This window comes from Indicator indicator, chromosome 11, assembly GCF_027791375.1.
Source record: "Indicator indicator isolate 239-I01 chromosome 11, UM_Iind_1.1, whole genome shotgun sequence".
Classification (NCBI taxonomy): Eukaryota; Metazoa; Chordata; class Aves; order Piciformes; family Indicatoridae; genus Indicator; species Indicator indicator.
This window is the reverse complement of record NC_072020.1, coordinates 19,846,181-19,860,280: the sequence shown is the minus strand read 5'-3', so window position 1 is coordinate 19,860,280 and position 14,100 is coordinate 19,846,181. Positions and strand designations below refer to the sequence as shown.

The following is a 14,100-nucleotide window of genomic DNA, read 5'->3' as shown; positions in this document are numbered from 1 at the left end:
GGCTCTAATTCAAGGTGCATGGTGAAAGAATAGGAGCCAATGGACAAAACTGACAGGAAGAGAAATTGTGATTGTGTACTAGGAAAAATAATTGTTTACAGTGAGGGTAGTGAAGTGCTGGAAAAAATTAACCTGGAGGGAGCATGGAGTCTTCATCCCTGGAGATCTTCAAGGCCTGACAGGATGCATCCCTGTGGAACCTGATCTAACTTCACAGCTGCCTCTACTCTGACAAGAGGCTTGGATAAGATCACCCCCAGAGGTCCTTCCAGCCTAAATAGTGCCATGTCTTATAATATATCTTTTTCTACTAAATCAACGAAGAATCATTTTAATATGTGGTATTTTATCCTCCATGAAGAGACTTTAAAGGTACTAACTGATCTAACTTCATAGCTGACTCTCTAACAAGGGATAAGATGTCCCCAGAGGTCCTTCGAGCCTAAATAATGTCATGGCTTACATATTTTTCTATGAAATTAGTAGAGAGTCATTTTAATACTCCTGTTTTATCCTCCATGAAGACACTTTAAAGGTGCCACAGTAGAACCAAGCCTCCTCTCAAATCTTCATTTCAATGGACTAACCAAATTAATGTCTTGAAAACATCTCCTTTATTTTTGAAGTTTTTTGTTTCCATTCCCCTTCACAATATCCCTTTTAAAATATGATGTATATATAATTGGACGTTTGTGATGTTGGTCTCTCCTGGTGTGTTTCTAGAAGTTAAAATCCCATTCCTGCTTCTATAGCCAAGAAGGAAATCTCATTTGCTGCAACATCAAATTAGAAGCTCATATTTGAATTTGTTGTTTACCAAGACAGAGTTGCTTTTGGTCATAGCTTTCCAGGATCATTCCTCCTTTCTGCAGCATGGCTTATATTCCTTATTCCTAGAGATAGGACTTACAACTTAGTGGTATTAAATTCTTCCATCTCTTGAATGACCACCTCTATTAGTCTGGTAGTTGTTTGCACATGTTTTTCAAGAGTGATTTTGTGTTTATTTCCAGATGACTGTTAAAGCCATTGAATAGCCAGAGATATAGCACTAAACCCTGCAGATCTAAACTAGAAACACTTCTACTTTGCAATTATTTCTCCTAACAACTAGGGTTGGGTTTTTTTTTGACATCTGTTAGTTGTCATGTTCCTAATCCTTTCAATATGTTCATTATAGATATTATGTAGTGTTAACATTTTAGCTGGAAGGCTAGGCAGTGCAAAGTCAAGTTGTTTCTAAACAAATATCTTTACCAAATAAAGCTCATGGCTTTATCAAAGGATGAAATTAGTTGGGCTTTTTAACTAGGTCTGCTTTCCATAAAAACACCCTCTTATTATAGGAGCACTTATTGTACTCTTTTGCTGAATCCCATACTGAGCAGGGTTCAGGTGATGGAGTAATGCCGAGCTGCTAGCTCATAGTCACCTACAATTACTTGAGTCACTCACAAGTATTGTGGTTTGTGTGCTTTTTGTAATGTTGACACAATATCAGGACCTTTCCAGTGCTTGGAAGTTTCACCCATTTTTTTAGTTAATTAGATCAGATCTCGTTGGGATGAGATAGTTTAATATTCTTGGATACAACGTCTGACTTATATTTTCTGAACAGGTGTTTTCTAGAATCCCAGTTACTTATGGGCTGCAAAATATTTCACCATTATCCATAATATAAATACCTTGTTCTGTCTCTTTCTCCATCACCCCTTAAAGGAACTGAAGTATTTTGGAATACTTCTGCCTGCTCTGCTAAATGTTTCCATCTCCATACACCAGTAGGTCTGTGCCATTGCTAAGATTTATTGTTTTTTCTTAAAGTACTCTGCATGTACTAAAGTGATACAGGTGTAGTGCTACTAGTGGTGGAGCTTTGTTTCTTCTTAGTTTTCCTCATCAACTGCTTCTAACTTCCATTTTTTTTACCATTTGCTCTGTGGTTTCCCTGCATACTATGAATGTTTTTAAGACTGACTCCATCATCTTTACCATTGAATTAAGGCAGGCTTTCAGCAACAGTTGAACTTTTTTCACTAAAGAATTGTGGACATCCGTATCCCGCCTTTCATGAACTTCTCAGATTGTTGGGTTTCTTTCCCTCTACCAGTCAGTTTGTGCATTGTTATAGAATCATAGATCGGCTCAGATTGGAAGGTACCTTAGAGATTATCTACTCCAGCCTCCCTGCCATGCCTCTCAACTAGACTCATCCAACCTAACCTTAAACACCTCCAGGGAGGAGGCATCCACAGCCTCCTTGCACAGCCTGTTCCAGAGTCTCACCACTCCCATACTGAAGAACTTCTTCCTAAGATCCAGTCTAACCCAGCTCTCCCTCAGCTTCTAACCATTCCTCCTTGTCCTATTGCTGGACACCCTTACAAAAAGTCCCTCTGCAGCCTTCTTGTATGATCCCTTCAGGTACTGAAATGAATTGTCCTTTAATGGAAGCATCATGTATATTTTTCCATGTGTTTTATGCCTGTCCTGTCTATATCTGTATAGAATGTAATCAGAGATGATTATGGGTTTTTAAATGACCAGCTGATTCCAGTGCTCGTAGCACATTTCTGTTGTTGTTAAAGTAGTAGGATTCAAGCAGCAAACTGTTCTGTTTCATTTAGTTCTGAACACCTTGAATTTTCTCTGGAAAGGGAAATTTTTATTCCCTTGTAGAGAATTTTCTTGCTTCTTTCCAGCCTCGAGTTTGAGGCTTCCAGCAGATCTGTCATCCAGTTCTGGCAGTACTGTGATCAGCCCCTTGCAGTTGCCTCAGCTGGCTGAACTCAGCCTGGAGATAGGCTGGTGGGGATTCAAAGGAAAGTCCACTCCCCTAGGTTATGCTTCAGAAATTTGCCTCACATCTTAGAAATGTTTGTATTTGGGGTCTTTCATCCATTGTGATCAGGTTCATTTTAAACATGAATACCAACAACTGTTGCATCTTACTGTGGCATTGTTTATAAGCAGAATCTTGTGCCAAGTGCAACTTGACATGTTTATGGATCTTGATTACAGCTGACAATGGCAAGGATCTCCTCTCCACCTTACAAGGAAATTGTAACCAGAAGCAGAACTCAGGTGAAGAGACTTAAGAAAACTACCTCTAGATGTATCCATATTGATTGTCAGTGTACTGCAGATCTTCCTTTGCTGCTTTTCCTTTTTTTTTTCTTTTTTTTTCTTTTTGTCTTTTATTTTTGTTTTGTTTTGTTTTGCTTTTAGGTGCCATAGATGACTTATTAGGCCTGCAGCCAGAAGAAAATGGTATGAAACATTTGTGTGTGTGTGTCTGTTTCATCTGCTTTTCAATTACAGGCAACAAATATTTTAATTTCAAATCTAGCTTGTTTTCATAATCTGAAAGGCTGAATGAAATTATTTAGCTGCAGTATATAAACAGTGCTAAAGGAAACTCAGCTTCCTACACATGCAGAGGCACTGTTGCTGATGTTATAACATAAAGTAAACCTTGCTGGAGATAAAATGAGATGGTTCAAGGTTAGGTATACTGTACTGGACCACATTTGTTCCTCTGAAGTAGGTTCTGTTGTAAACCTTGCCCCTCTTATAACATTTCACAAATTTCTTTTTGTTTTTTTAGTACTTGTATCACAACCCTCAGCAATACTCTAGTAACCACAGGATTTTATATCAGAAATGTATGAGAAACATTTAATTTAGTCATCTCAACTGGTGACTTCTTTCAGGCAGATACTTAATTTAATCTGCTGTGCTCTTCTCAAATACACATAAGATTCATTCCAGGTTCTACTCCTACTCTTTTGTTGGGTCTGTGGCAGCTCAAGGGGATATGCTGTTTGTTTTTTGATGGATCCTGTTTTACCATCTAACATATGAAAGATCTAAAAGCTTTTTGTTGTTTTTTAATATGCAGTCTGACTATGGCCTATAATTTCTCATTTGGTTTTCACTCATACATCTCAAGTAAAAAAAAAAAAACAAACAAACCTTCAACAACAAAAACTGTGGCAACTCAAAAACAAAGTAAAGCAGCAAATTTAAAAAGCCTTTTGTGCAGGTTAGACCGACCAAGAGTGTAATTTAGGGTACTTAGGGCATTACCTTCATGGGAGGCAAGGAGGAGAGCATTGACAAACACCTCAACTTTGGATTTGCCACGAACAGTCTCTTGCACTGACCCACATGGGGAATCATCCTTGAATACAGAAAGAGGGAAAGTTCCTCAGCTCTGTGCCAGAAGCAGCCCTCACTAGTGAAAGGGTAAGGTAGTGATGACTTGTTTGCTGTGGTTAATAAAACAGGGCAGTGCACATCTGATAGTGGCCTTTCTTCCTTCTGGTTCTCTCCTTTCTCGGTTCTACTCCTTGTTGGACCTTCTTGGTGGAGATATAGATAATGCACACATTTACTGGCCACACAAGTTTAGTAATGTCAGTTAGAAGGCTGTGTGGTTCTTTCTTTGGTAAAATAACAAAATCCACATGCAAACAGTTGTCTGAGACAGCTCCATCAGATAAAGATGGTTGTGTTAATGTTACAATATCAGCCATTTTCCCTCATTTTGCACACTTGCTAGCTTTAGGCTAATGATTATGTTATCAAGGCCAGGCTGGATGTGGCTTTGGGCAATCTGATCTAGTGGAAGGTGTCCCTGTACATGGCAGGGGGTTTGGAACTAGATGATCCTTGAGGTCCCTTCCAACCCTGACAATTCTTTCATTATTGTATTATTTTAATTGAAGCTTAGGGGTACCCTTTCATGTGTGTTTCAGAAGGAAATCTTTGCCCTGTGTTTCTGATCATGTATCTTTCTTTGTAAATATTTTTAGTTTCTCTTCCCATTTTTTTTTTAATACCAGCAAAAGGAAGCATGTTTGCTAAGGAATGTGAGCATTGCTAGAGATGTGTTCAAACAAAAAGAACATACTGACATTGGTTTTTCAGTGTTTTATTGGGAGTTTGAGTAGGGGGGTTTAATGGACATAAGGTAAGGGGCAGCACGGGCAAACAGAAATAGGATTTTGGCTGCGAAAATGGGTAGGGAAAACAGATAAACAGGGAAAGCAAAAATAGATGATTTATGAGTGAGGTGAGAAAGTCCCTATCATTCTAATAATCTAGCAGAGATACCACATGCGTAATATCTTGATAAGCAAGGCTGGCTTCAAGATAACCTTTATTGCAGGAGCATCCAAAACTAGATCAGGTTGCCCAGAGCCTTGTCAAGCCTCAACCTGACTATCTCCAGGGATGGAGCCTCAGCTTCCTCCCTGGGCAACCTGCTCCAGTGTTTCACTACCCTCGTGGTAGGTCCATGTCCTTCCTGAACTGAAGACTGCAGAACTCCATTATGACCAGTAGAGCTTTGCTCTGAGCTGTCTTGCTGCAGAGCTTTGGTTTTGTTACAGATCGTTTGTGGTTAGGTACAGCGCTGCTGCCATGTCTCAGCAGATCTCATGATGCTCCCTTTGCATCTCCCCCTGCAAGCCTTTCAGGGGTGCCCCGTAGAGATCAGAGTTCCTAAGTACCTTTGAAAGAGCAGGTGTGTTTCCTCTATGGAGGGTTTTACCCCTCTGCCTCCCCTGCTGAACAGCTTGGAGGTGCTTGGACCATGCCAGCAATCTTCACTGTTTATCTGAAGGTAGGAGAGCAGCCTGGAAATTCACGAGAACAAATTGTTTTCTATGGCATTTTAATTGTAGTCTAGCGAGGACAGCAGGAGAACTGATGTGTTTGTAGTGATTTTCTTTCTAATGTTTGGGCCCCATCAGGAAGCACAGAGGCATAGAACAGTGTGAATGAGAAAGGAGCTGAATCTCAGAACTGCCTTCAGTCGTGAACAAAATCCTGACACTCTGTGCTGGTTTATTTGTTCCTTAGTATGTAGGTGTGTGTGCTGACTCATCGACCTATTTTAACACACAATTTAGCACTTTTTTCCCCCCTCTGACTCAAGTTCAGCCATTTCGTTATTAAAAGGCTATTAAAAGGGAACTTTCCTGAGAAGGCTGTTGGCGTTTAAATAAAATGGCTCCTTGCAGCCGTTTTGCTACTGTCAATCTTTTAGCTCAACCCAAAAGGGTTAAAAACACCTTTGCAAGTTGCATGCAGCTTAGAGAGCTCAACTGATCTTTGTAGGATCATAGAATGGGATGGGATGGAAGGGATCTCTGGAGATCATCCAGTCCAGCCCCCTTTCCAAAGCAGGATCACCTAGGGCAGGTCACACAGGAACATATCCAGATGGGTTTTGAAAGTCTCCAGAGGAGACTCCACAACTTCTCCACAGCCTGCTCCAGTGCTCCATCACCTTTACAGTAAAGAAGTTTCTCCTTATATTGAGGTGGACTTCTTGAACTTTGGAAAACCAAAGTTGCTTGTGTGCCTTACCACAAGTTTGAAACAAGCATGATTAAGATAAACTATTCTGGGTTGTAGTGATGCAACATTATCAACACTGTTAACGACGCCTTGTGTCCTCTGCATGCTCCCACAGTGGAGCTCTAAATATTTCCAAATAAAATAACAGTTGGGGTTCCTTGATAGTTCTCCTTTCACTTTCCAAATGTTTTGTGAACTAGAGAAAAAGATCCTGCTTAGAAGTTGCTGCTGTTTTTATTTAATTTTTAAGTTAATTTTTTTTTTAACTAACGTTTCTAAAATAGGAAGAAGTTGTTTCAAAGGAATAATGGCACAGGGCTTCCTGTTCAGCTGCAGTTCTGGTGCTACAACAACTAGCAATGGCAACCAGAAAAAAAGTGTCCTTAGTTATTTCTCAGCAGCCTAAGAAAGGGGAAAACAAAATTACTATGGCAGTGACCAGTGTAGAAACCTTATTATGCTTAGAGTAAGCTGTTCTCCTGGGGAAATAGCCCAAGAATTCAAGCTTTGGTTAGAAGGTCATAAAACTCTTCTTAAATATGTTCTCACAAAATTCTAGAATAATCTCCAAGCTCTTTATTTTCAATTTACACCAATCTGATGGCTTTTTTTTCCCAACAGTTTTCCATAATGCTTCAAAAAGCAACATAAAAACATTGCTTTGAATATGAGACTATGTAATGATTTTGGTGTGCTGCTTAATAGATGATTTTTTTTTGTTTTTAATGCATACTTGTAGCTTTCTTTTTTAATCAGAAATTAATCTTAACAGCATTGAGGTTATCTAAGATAATCAAGGAGTTATTTGTTACCTGAGCTATGAGCCCAGATGTCCAAGAGAATTGGGTCTGAACAAGCACAGAAAATTATTCCATCTAATTTAACATATAAAGCCTAGACTAGGTATTTTTTTAAGGTTCCTTCTTTCCTTTATTTGTCTAAATTATTTCTCTTGACTCTCTTGATCTGAGACAGCTTCAAAGGATCCATTTGTGAGGTCCTTGGAGGCAGAACCTGGTGATAAGGATGACATGGTATTACTGAATGAGATCCTCAATGCTTCCTCCCTGGATGAAGGGGAATTCAGCAAAGAGTGGACAGCAGTGTTTGGACAGGTTGCACTTTCTGATCACACCATGAACTCTTCAGCTGGAGATGTGGAGAACACTTCATCATCTGTGGCACCAACACCGTCAGGCTATTTGCCCTCACAGCTGTTAGACCAAAACATGAATGACTTGCAGTCATCTTTACAGGGTAAGTGCTCATCTTGTTCTGTTGGCTTTTTGGGTTTAGAGTCTGACTTTCTGCCCTGTAGCAGTGTGGTGACACTTTATGTTGGGCCATAGCTGCAGAAACACTAGAGTTCAAGCAAAGTGTGGCCTGGAGAAAAACATGTGAATAGCATATTTGTTTTTCTAGCCCTGCCTGTCCAGTGTTTGTGAATGAACTACCCTAAAATCTAAAGTCAAAATTACTGTCTTGAATGTTTTCATTGAGCTTCCTGAAATGTTCTGTGGGCTTTTGAGATTTCTTTTTTTTTTTTCCCTGTAACAGAAAATCTGTTTGAGTGGGTTTTACTGTTTAAATCACAACTTCTGTCTCTGCTAAGGGGCCAGAGAACCAAAGATGATTACTATATTTTGTCTGGGAATAGTATTTTTAAACAACTTGGCAAAACCCAACTGCACTCATTCATTTTCTGGGTTGTTGGTTTGGCTTTTTTTTCAAAGGATCCCACACAGTTGCATGTGGGGATGTGGGTATGGTAGAATGGATTGTCTCATCCTAGCAACCATACAGGTGGATTTCTGTATCATCAAGGCAGTGGAACATCTCCCTGCTGAGGAAAGGCTGAGGGAGCTGGGGCTCTCTAGCTTGGAGAAGAGGAGCCTGAGGGGTGACCTCATTCATGTTGATGAAGATGTGCAGCGCAGTGTTGGGAGGATGGAGCCAGGTTCTGCTTGGTGATGCCCAATGACAGGACAAGGGGCAATGGATACAAGCTGGGGCATAGAAGGTTCCATGTGAACATAAGGAAAACATTTTTTCACTGTGAGGGTGACAGAGCCCTGAAACAGGCTGCCCAGAGAGGTTGTGGAGTCTCCTTTAAAGACATCCAAACTCCTGCTTGCGTTCCTGTGTGAGCTGCTCTAGGTGATCCTGCTCTAGCAGGGGACTTGGACTGGATGGTCTTTCCAGGTTTCTTCCAACACCTAACATTCTGAGATTCTGTGTGATTCTTTGATGCCTTTTGTAGGCTGGTTGTCTACTGATGCTCAGCTACTACCTTTCTCCCTTCGTTCTTCTCTGCAGTTCCTTATCTTGGGTTTTCCAAGCTACCGCTGGGGAGAGAGAACAGGAAAGAGGGGAACTAGGGCAGAGCTTTCCTGCAGCTGTTTTGGCCTTGATGAAGGGAGAGAGGATGACAGGCTGATGATAACCAGTCAGCTACCTTTACCGTCCCCACAGTCTGGCTAGATTTCTCCTAGGCTTTTTTAAGCTGGTGAAGGACCTTGCCCCCTTTTGGGCTCTGTCCCAAGTCATTTGGGGAAGAGTGATGTAGCAAAGACTATCAGACCAATTCCATCCTGAAGACTCCTTCTTGGAACCCATGCAACTTGTACAGACAAACATGATGTAAAATGATCTGTGATAGACCAAGAAAGTCAAATTTACCTTGTAATTAATACAGTTACCAGCACCACCCCTAAGGCAAGATGTTTGGGTTCACTGACCCATCCATGCTTAGATGGAAAGTGGGCAAATGACATTTGCAATGATGCAGTTTTAGAGGTATTTTTATGATGAGGTACATGCATATATGAATATGATTGATAGAGTGAAGAGAGGCTGAAAGAGTGTAGGATTTGACCTTATAAAAGATGAGCTAAAAACATCATGAGATTTAATCACTGCATGGCCAAATTAAAGAGTTCATGACCAGAAGCAGTGTCTATTGAAAGGGGGGAAAGGAAAAAGGAAAAACACCTTTCTTGATTCAGAGACATAAAGCAGATTTTAAGCTAATTACTGAAAATCGCAAGAGAAATATCATGGGATTGTTTTTTTCTTTTTTTTCCCCTTAGGGTTTTTGCATGTTTTTAAACATAGACCTGTTTTTGAAGGAAAACTTTTTGAGGTGTAAATGGCAAACAGGGCTGGACATCCGTTCTGAGGCTGTTGTTACCACTCTACTTTGCACAAGATGCTGGCATGGGCTTCAATCCATTCCCTCTCACCCTATCACTACAAGCCCTTGTCAAAAGTCCTTTCCCAGCTTTCTTGTAGGCCCCCTTCAGGTACTTCAGGATAATCAGATGACTCCAGTTGCTAAGCAAAATGCATTATCTGAGCTAACTTTCACAGACTGTTTTCCACTTTGAGGAATTTTTTCGTTTATTTTTTAACAGAGGGTGAAATTCTGTCTATCTGAGATCTTGTGGAATCTCAGCTTTAATCTTAAACTGCATTTCATTTTCCTTCACAGCACTTCTTTCATAATTTGATCTTATCAAAAAATTTGGGAACAGAGACCTTTTTTTTGGTATTATTTAAATTATATACTAACAGCAGTATAAACTTAGCTAAACACACAAGGTGGAAATAATAGAATATATGAATTATGGATATTCCTACATGCCCTACACTTTTTTTATCTCCTCTAACTGGTAGGATTGCTTAATAGCTATTCAGTGTGAGGTGCTACACTGGAGCCTCGATGTTGCATGCTTCCTGTGTGAATTTGGCCTTGAGACCATAAAGATTCTTAAAACTCACATGCTTAACTTTAAGCACATTAACTTTTCTATTAACTTCAGTGGGATTACTTACTTATTTTACGTTAAGCACCCTCATAAATCTTTGGGGCTTTGTTTTCTCTCTGCCTTAGATCTTAATCTGTAAAACAGGCACAATGCTGTGCAGGTTATAAACTGTTACAGTCAGGAATTCCCAGCTCCGAGTTTTCTCTGGCTGTATTTATAGGCAGGCTCTAGCACAATGGGACTTTGAATTGCTCTAAGACTACCAGGTGCTGGTTTACAATACACGTAAATGTGTATGTATGTGTATACACTAGAAACAAAGCATGCTCTCAGCAAGGCTTTTGGATTCTCCTCCAGATAGAGCTCTGTAGCTTGGTTGCCTTTCCACTGTTTCAAGACAGAGTTTTCTCCGTCTTGATCTTTATGGCCTTGTTTACTTAGTCACACCACTAAGGGCTCCTCTTTGTCTTCCCTACACATTCCAGTTGGTAAAGGAGATGTGCAGCTCACCATTTCCATTTCTGCATTTCATTGTGGTAACATTTGAAGATGCCAGCTGAAAAGTAAGCCGTTTGATTTACTTGCTGCCTTGGCAGTACTCTTTTCTCTAGTCACGTAACAAAGCCATCCTGTGGACAGGCAAACCAGGACAGGCTTATGACCAACAACTGCTTTTAAAATGATAGGCTCTAGTTTGGTTTTTTGAAAGGCAAAGTCCTTCTCTGAGCTTGCTGTCAGTGGCCACTGAACACATAATTCATGAAAGTATTTAATAAAGATTCTGTGTCAGTCTTTCATAGATGAGGAAGTTCATCCGCAAAGCCTCATGCATTCTCTGGGGCCATTTTTGGTTGGATGTTTTTGTAGCTGTTGTTAGGGGGTTTTTTGTTTCCCAAGTGGTACTTGAGCTACCTGCATTTCAATGAATGGAGAACCAGACCACAGCATCTCTCAGGGACATGCCACTTACCCAGGCCTGGTTCAGAGACTCAGAAGGAGGGCTCAAAGGATTTAACTGCCCTGAGGTGTTTGCTCTGTGGTCTGCCAGTCAGACACATCAGTGTAACCGAACATCAGTGAGGGCTGGGGGAGCCAACTCCTGATCTCACTGAAGTCACTGGGACTTGCACAGAAAGTTTCCAGGCAGCACTCCCACTCATTTCCATGAAATCAGGATTTGGCCCTATTTGCTTAAGCCTCTTGATTTATCCATCTGCCATCCACTCACATATAAAACTACTTTCTGGTGCTACATCTACAAAACCCAAAAGCATTAAGGTCTTCAGTAGCTGTCTGTAACATCCTCTGCCCTTCTCTTCTGTGACACAGCCAGATAAAATACCAGTCTGAAGTATTAATGCCACACTTTTCATTATTTATGATTCAAATTTGCTTGTTTGAAAGATTAAACTGTAAAAATCCTCATTCTCAGGAGGCACAGGCTAGCTCAATCACCTTTTCCCTAGAACAAGTATCTGTGAGCCCTCTGCATCCAGATTTTGAAAGTTTTTGGTTTGTTTCCTTAGCGATGCAGAGGATGTTTGAGGCTTTAGTTTTCCTTCCTAACTGATGTGATTTTGTAGAAACGCTCTTCTTGTCTCTCTTTAATAACACAGCTTGGGCTTCTGAGCTTTTCTAGTCAAGGTAAGGTAGAGAGTGATGAGAATAACCTGTTAGAGAGAGGATGGGTTTATGTGATTTACATGGCTGTTACAGTAACTGTCAGGGCACTGGGTACCAATGTCTGACAGGATGCTCAAAAGGGGAAAACTGGGGAGAGGAAGGACAAAGAGATGTCAGGGTACTTGGTACCAATGGCTGACAGCACTCTCAAAAGGGGAAAAATGGGGAGAGGAAGAACACAGAGATGCCAGGGCACTGGGTACCAATGTCTGACAGGGGTCTCAAAAGGAGGAAAAGGTAAGGAGAGGAAGTCCTTCAACAGCCAAGTTGAGGCCTTGAGCAGCTGAGTCTAGTTGTGAGGTGTCCCTTCCATGATACCCCACCCCTTGTACATGTTGCCAGCCTAGCTCATCTGGCCTCATGAACTGCATCTATCATTACTCTTCTATGGCTGTGCAATATGCACATAAGATAAAATTAATTGTGAATATCTAGTTTCACTTTTCCCTGCTTTGTCACCTTCTCCCTGCTGAGAAGATCCTTTCAAATGAAGAACAAAAGAAATACTCCACTAAAACCTAGCTTTAAGTTAACTCAAAGTAGTGCATCTTGAATTTCATTCTTTAAAGTATTTGGCAAGAAATTATTTTTTTCAGAATGAACCATTTCAAAATTGAGTAAAAAAAATTTAGGGTATCTGGTTTTGGTGGTTGTTGAATAGTTGATGAGATGAAAATCTTTGAAACTGTAAAAGTAAAGAAAGGTGGAAAAAATGTTTAATATCTGTGATATTTTTGCCTGAATGTAAGTGATATGCCTCCTCCTACAGCTATGCTTGGCTCAATTACTGTGCTGGCCTTTCTGTGAACAAATGTTAATTGTGATCAGATAAAAGAAACATGGGGGGAGAAAATCTTTTTTAATTAGATTAAAGGTTTGTAAACAGTACAGCTGCCCAAATCTGGAGATGATGAAACTGCTCCACTGCTATTGTCTTCTCAAGGACCTTGCTTGTCTGCAGCATCTGACTGCTGATATTTTTTGTTGTGTGTGAGGAAATAGCCGTAACCATCATCTTCTGCTCCATCCTCTGACGTGTGCATTGTGCTGCCAGACAATGGGGTGCTGGAGTTAAAGGAATTCTTCCCACTAATGCTGCTGTATTCTTGAATTTTAGGATGGGCAGCTCACAGTGTGAGCCCACAGTCTATACCACAGCCAGCACAGAAACCAGACAGCCTGAATGTGAATGCTAACAAGACGCCGGTGAAAGGTGATACACTCATGTCTTGTCTTGATGTCCTACTGATGTTTCAATACAGCGATTTTCACAACAAAACCTCATACCCATTCAGCTTTTAATGCTGTGTTAGACAGGAGGAATTGATTTCCTAACGGGGAAAAAAAGAAAAGAGGAGATATTCTGAATTTTATGTCCTACTTCCCAGTTCAACAAAACTGCTTTCTCCTAATAATGGAGGAAAGAGTGAAAAGAAGTTGTCAGAGATAATTTAAGTCCATACCCAAAGAAAAGCCTGCTCTGCTTTTCCTTTTTAGCTGTGGCTCTTGTACCTGTCCAGGCTTCTCAGCATAATAAAACCTATTTTTGTAGTAGTTGCACATCAAAAATCACTCATGAATTACTCTATTTCACTGTTAATTCTGTGTATGCACTTTTTTTTTAATAATCGTCAGTGCTAGTAGTAAGTCAAAAGAGTAATTTACTATATAATGAAGGAGCTGAAACTACAGTTTCTTTTACTACTTTAATTTAGAGTGACACAGAATATCATCTGCATGCACTTTGTCTAAGCTAAACAGCATTTTGAACTGCTCTAGGAGAACATTGTGGCTAAAATACAGTCTGCTGATAAGGAAGAAGAGCCCTAATTGCAAACTTTGTTGATCACTTGCATCATATCTGTAATCATCTATTTGAAACTTAATTCACTTCTTGCAACTGAGCCAAGAGTGCTTAGTCCTGCCATCTACTGAGACAAAGCCCTGCTGATTTTGACTAGGGTTTTCTGGAGAAGTGAACCAGAATATGTTGAATCCTTTTCCCCAGTTTGTAGCCTCTTCTGTGCAATCTCATTTGATCAGAAGCTGTGTCAAAGATGTTGAGTGCAGAAGAAAGGAGCAAGAAGGAAAATATTCCTCCTTCTCCTGTCTCCCAGAATTAAAGACTGACATTTTTCAGCTGAACAGAAAATAAGAGGGTGAGGGTGTTTCAGAAACTGTTTTGGAAATGAGTGTGATACCTCCAGCAGAAAAAGGAACAGCCTTCAGCTACTTTCTGCTTATAAAAGTGGCAGATAACTTCAGCCTTGCAGACACCAAG

General features: G+C 40.3%; 1 protein-coding gene across 1 annotated transcript in view; it reads left to right on the top strand.

Moving 5' to 3' along the window:
• The window catches only part of ICA1 (islet cell autoantigen 1), a 62,372-nt gene that overhangs the window by 47,098 nt on the left and 1,174 nt on the right, over positions 1-14,100 (top strand). The window contains exons 10-11 of the mRNA XM_054384752.1: positions 3,229-3,270; positions 7,345-7,626. Of these exons, the coding sequence (XP_054240727.1) occupies positions 3,229-3,270; positions 7,345-7,626 (324 nt within the window). The remainder of the gene's footprint in view (positions 1-3,228; positions 3,271-7,344; positions 7,627-14,100) is intronic.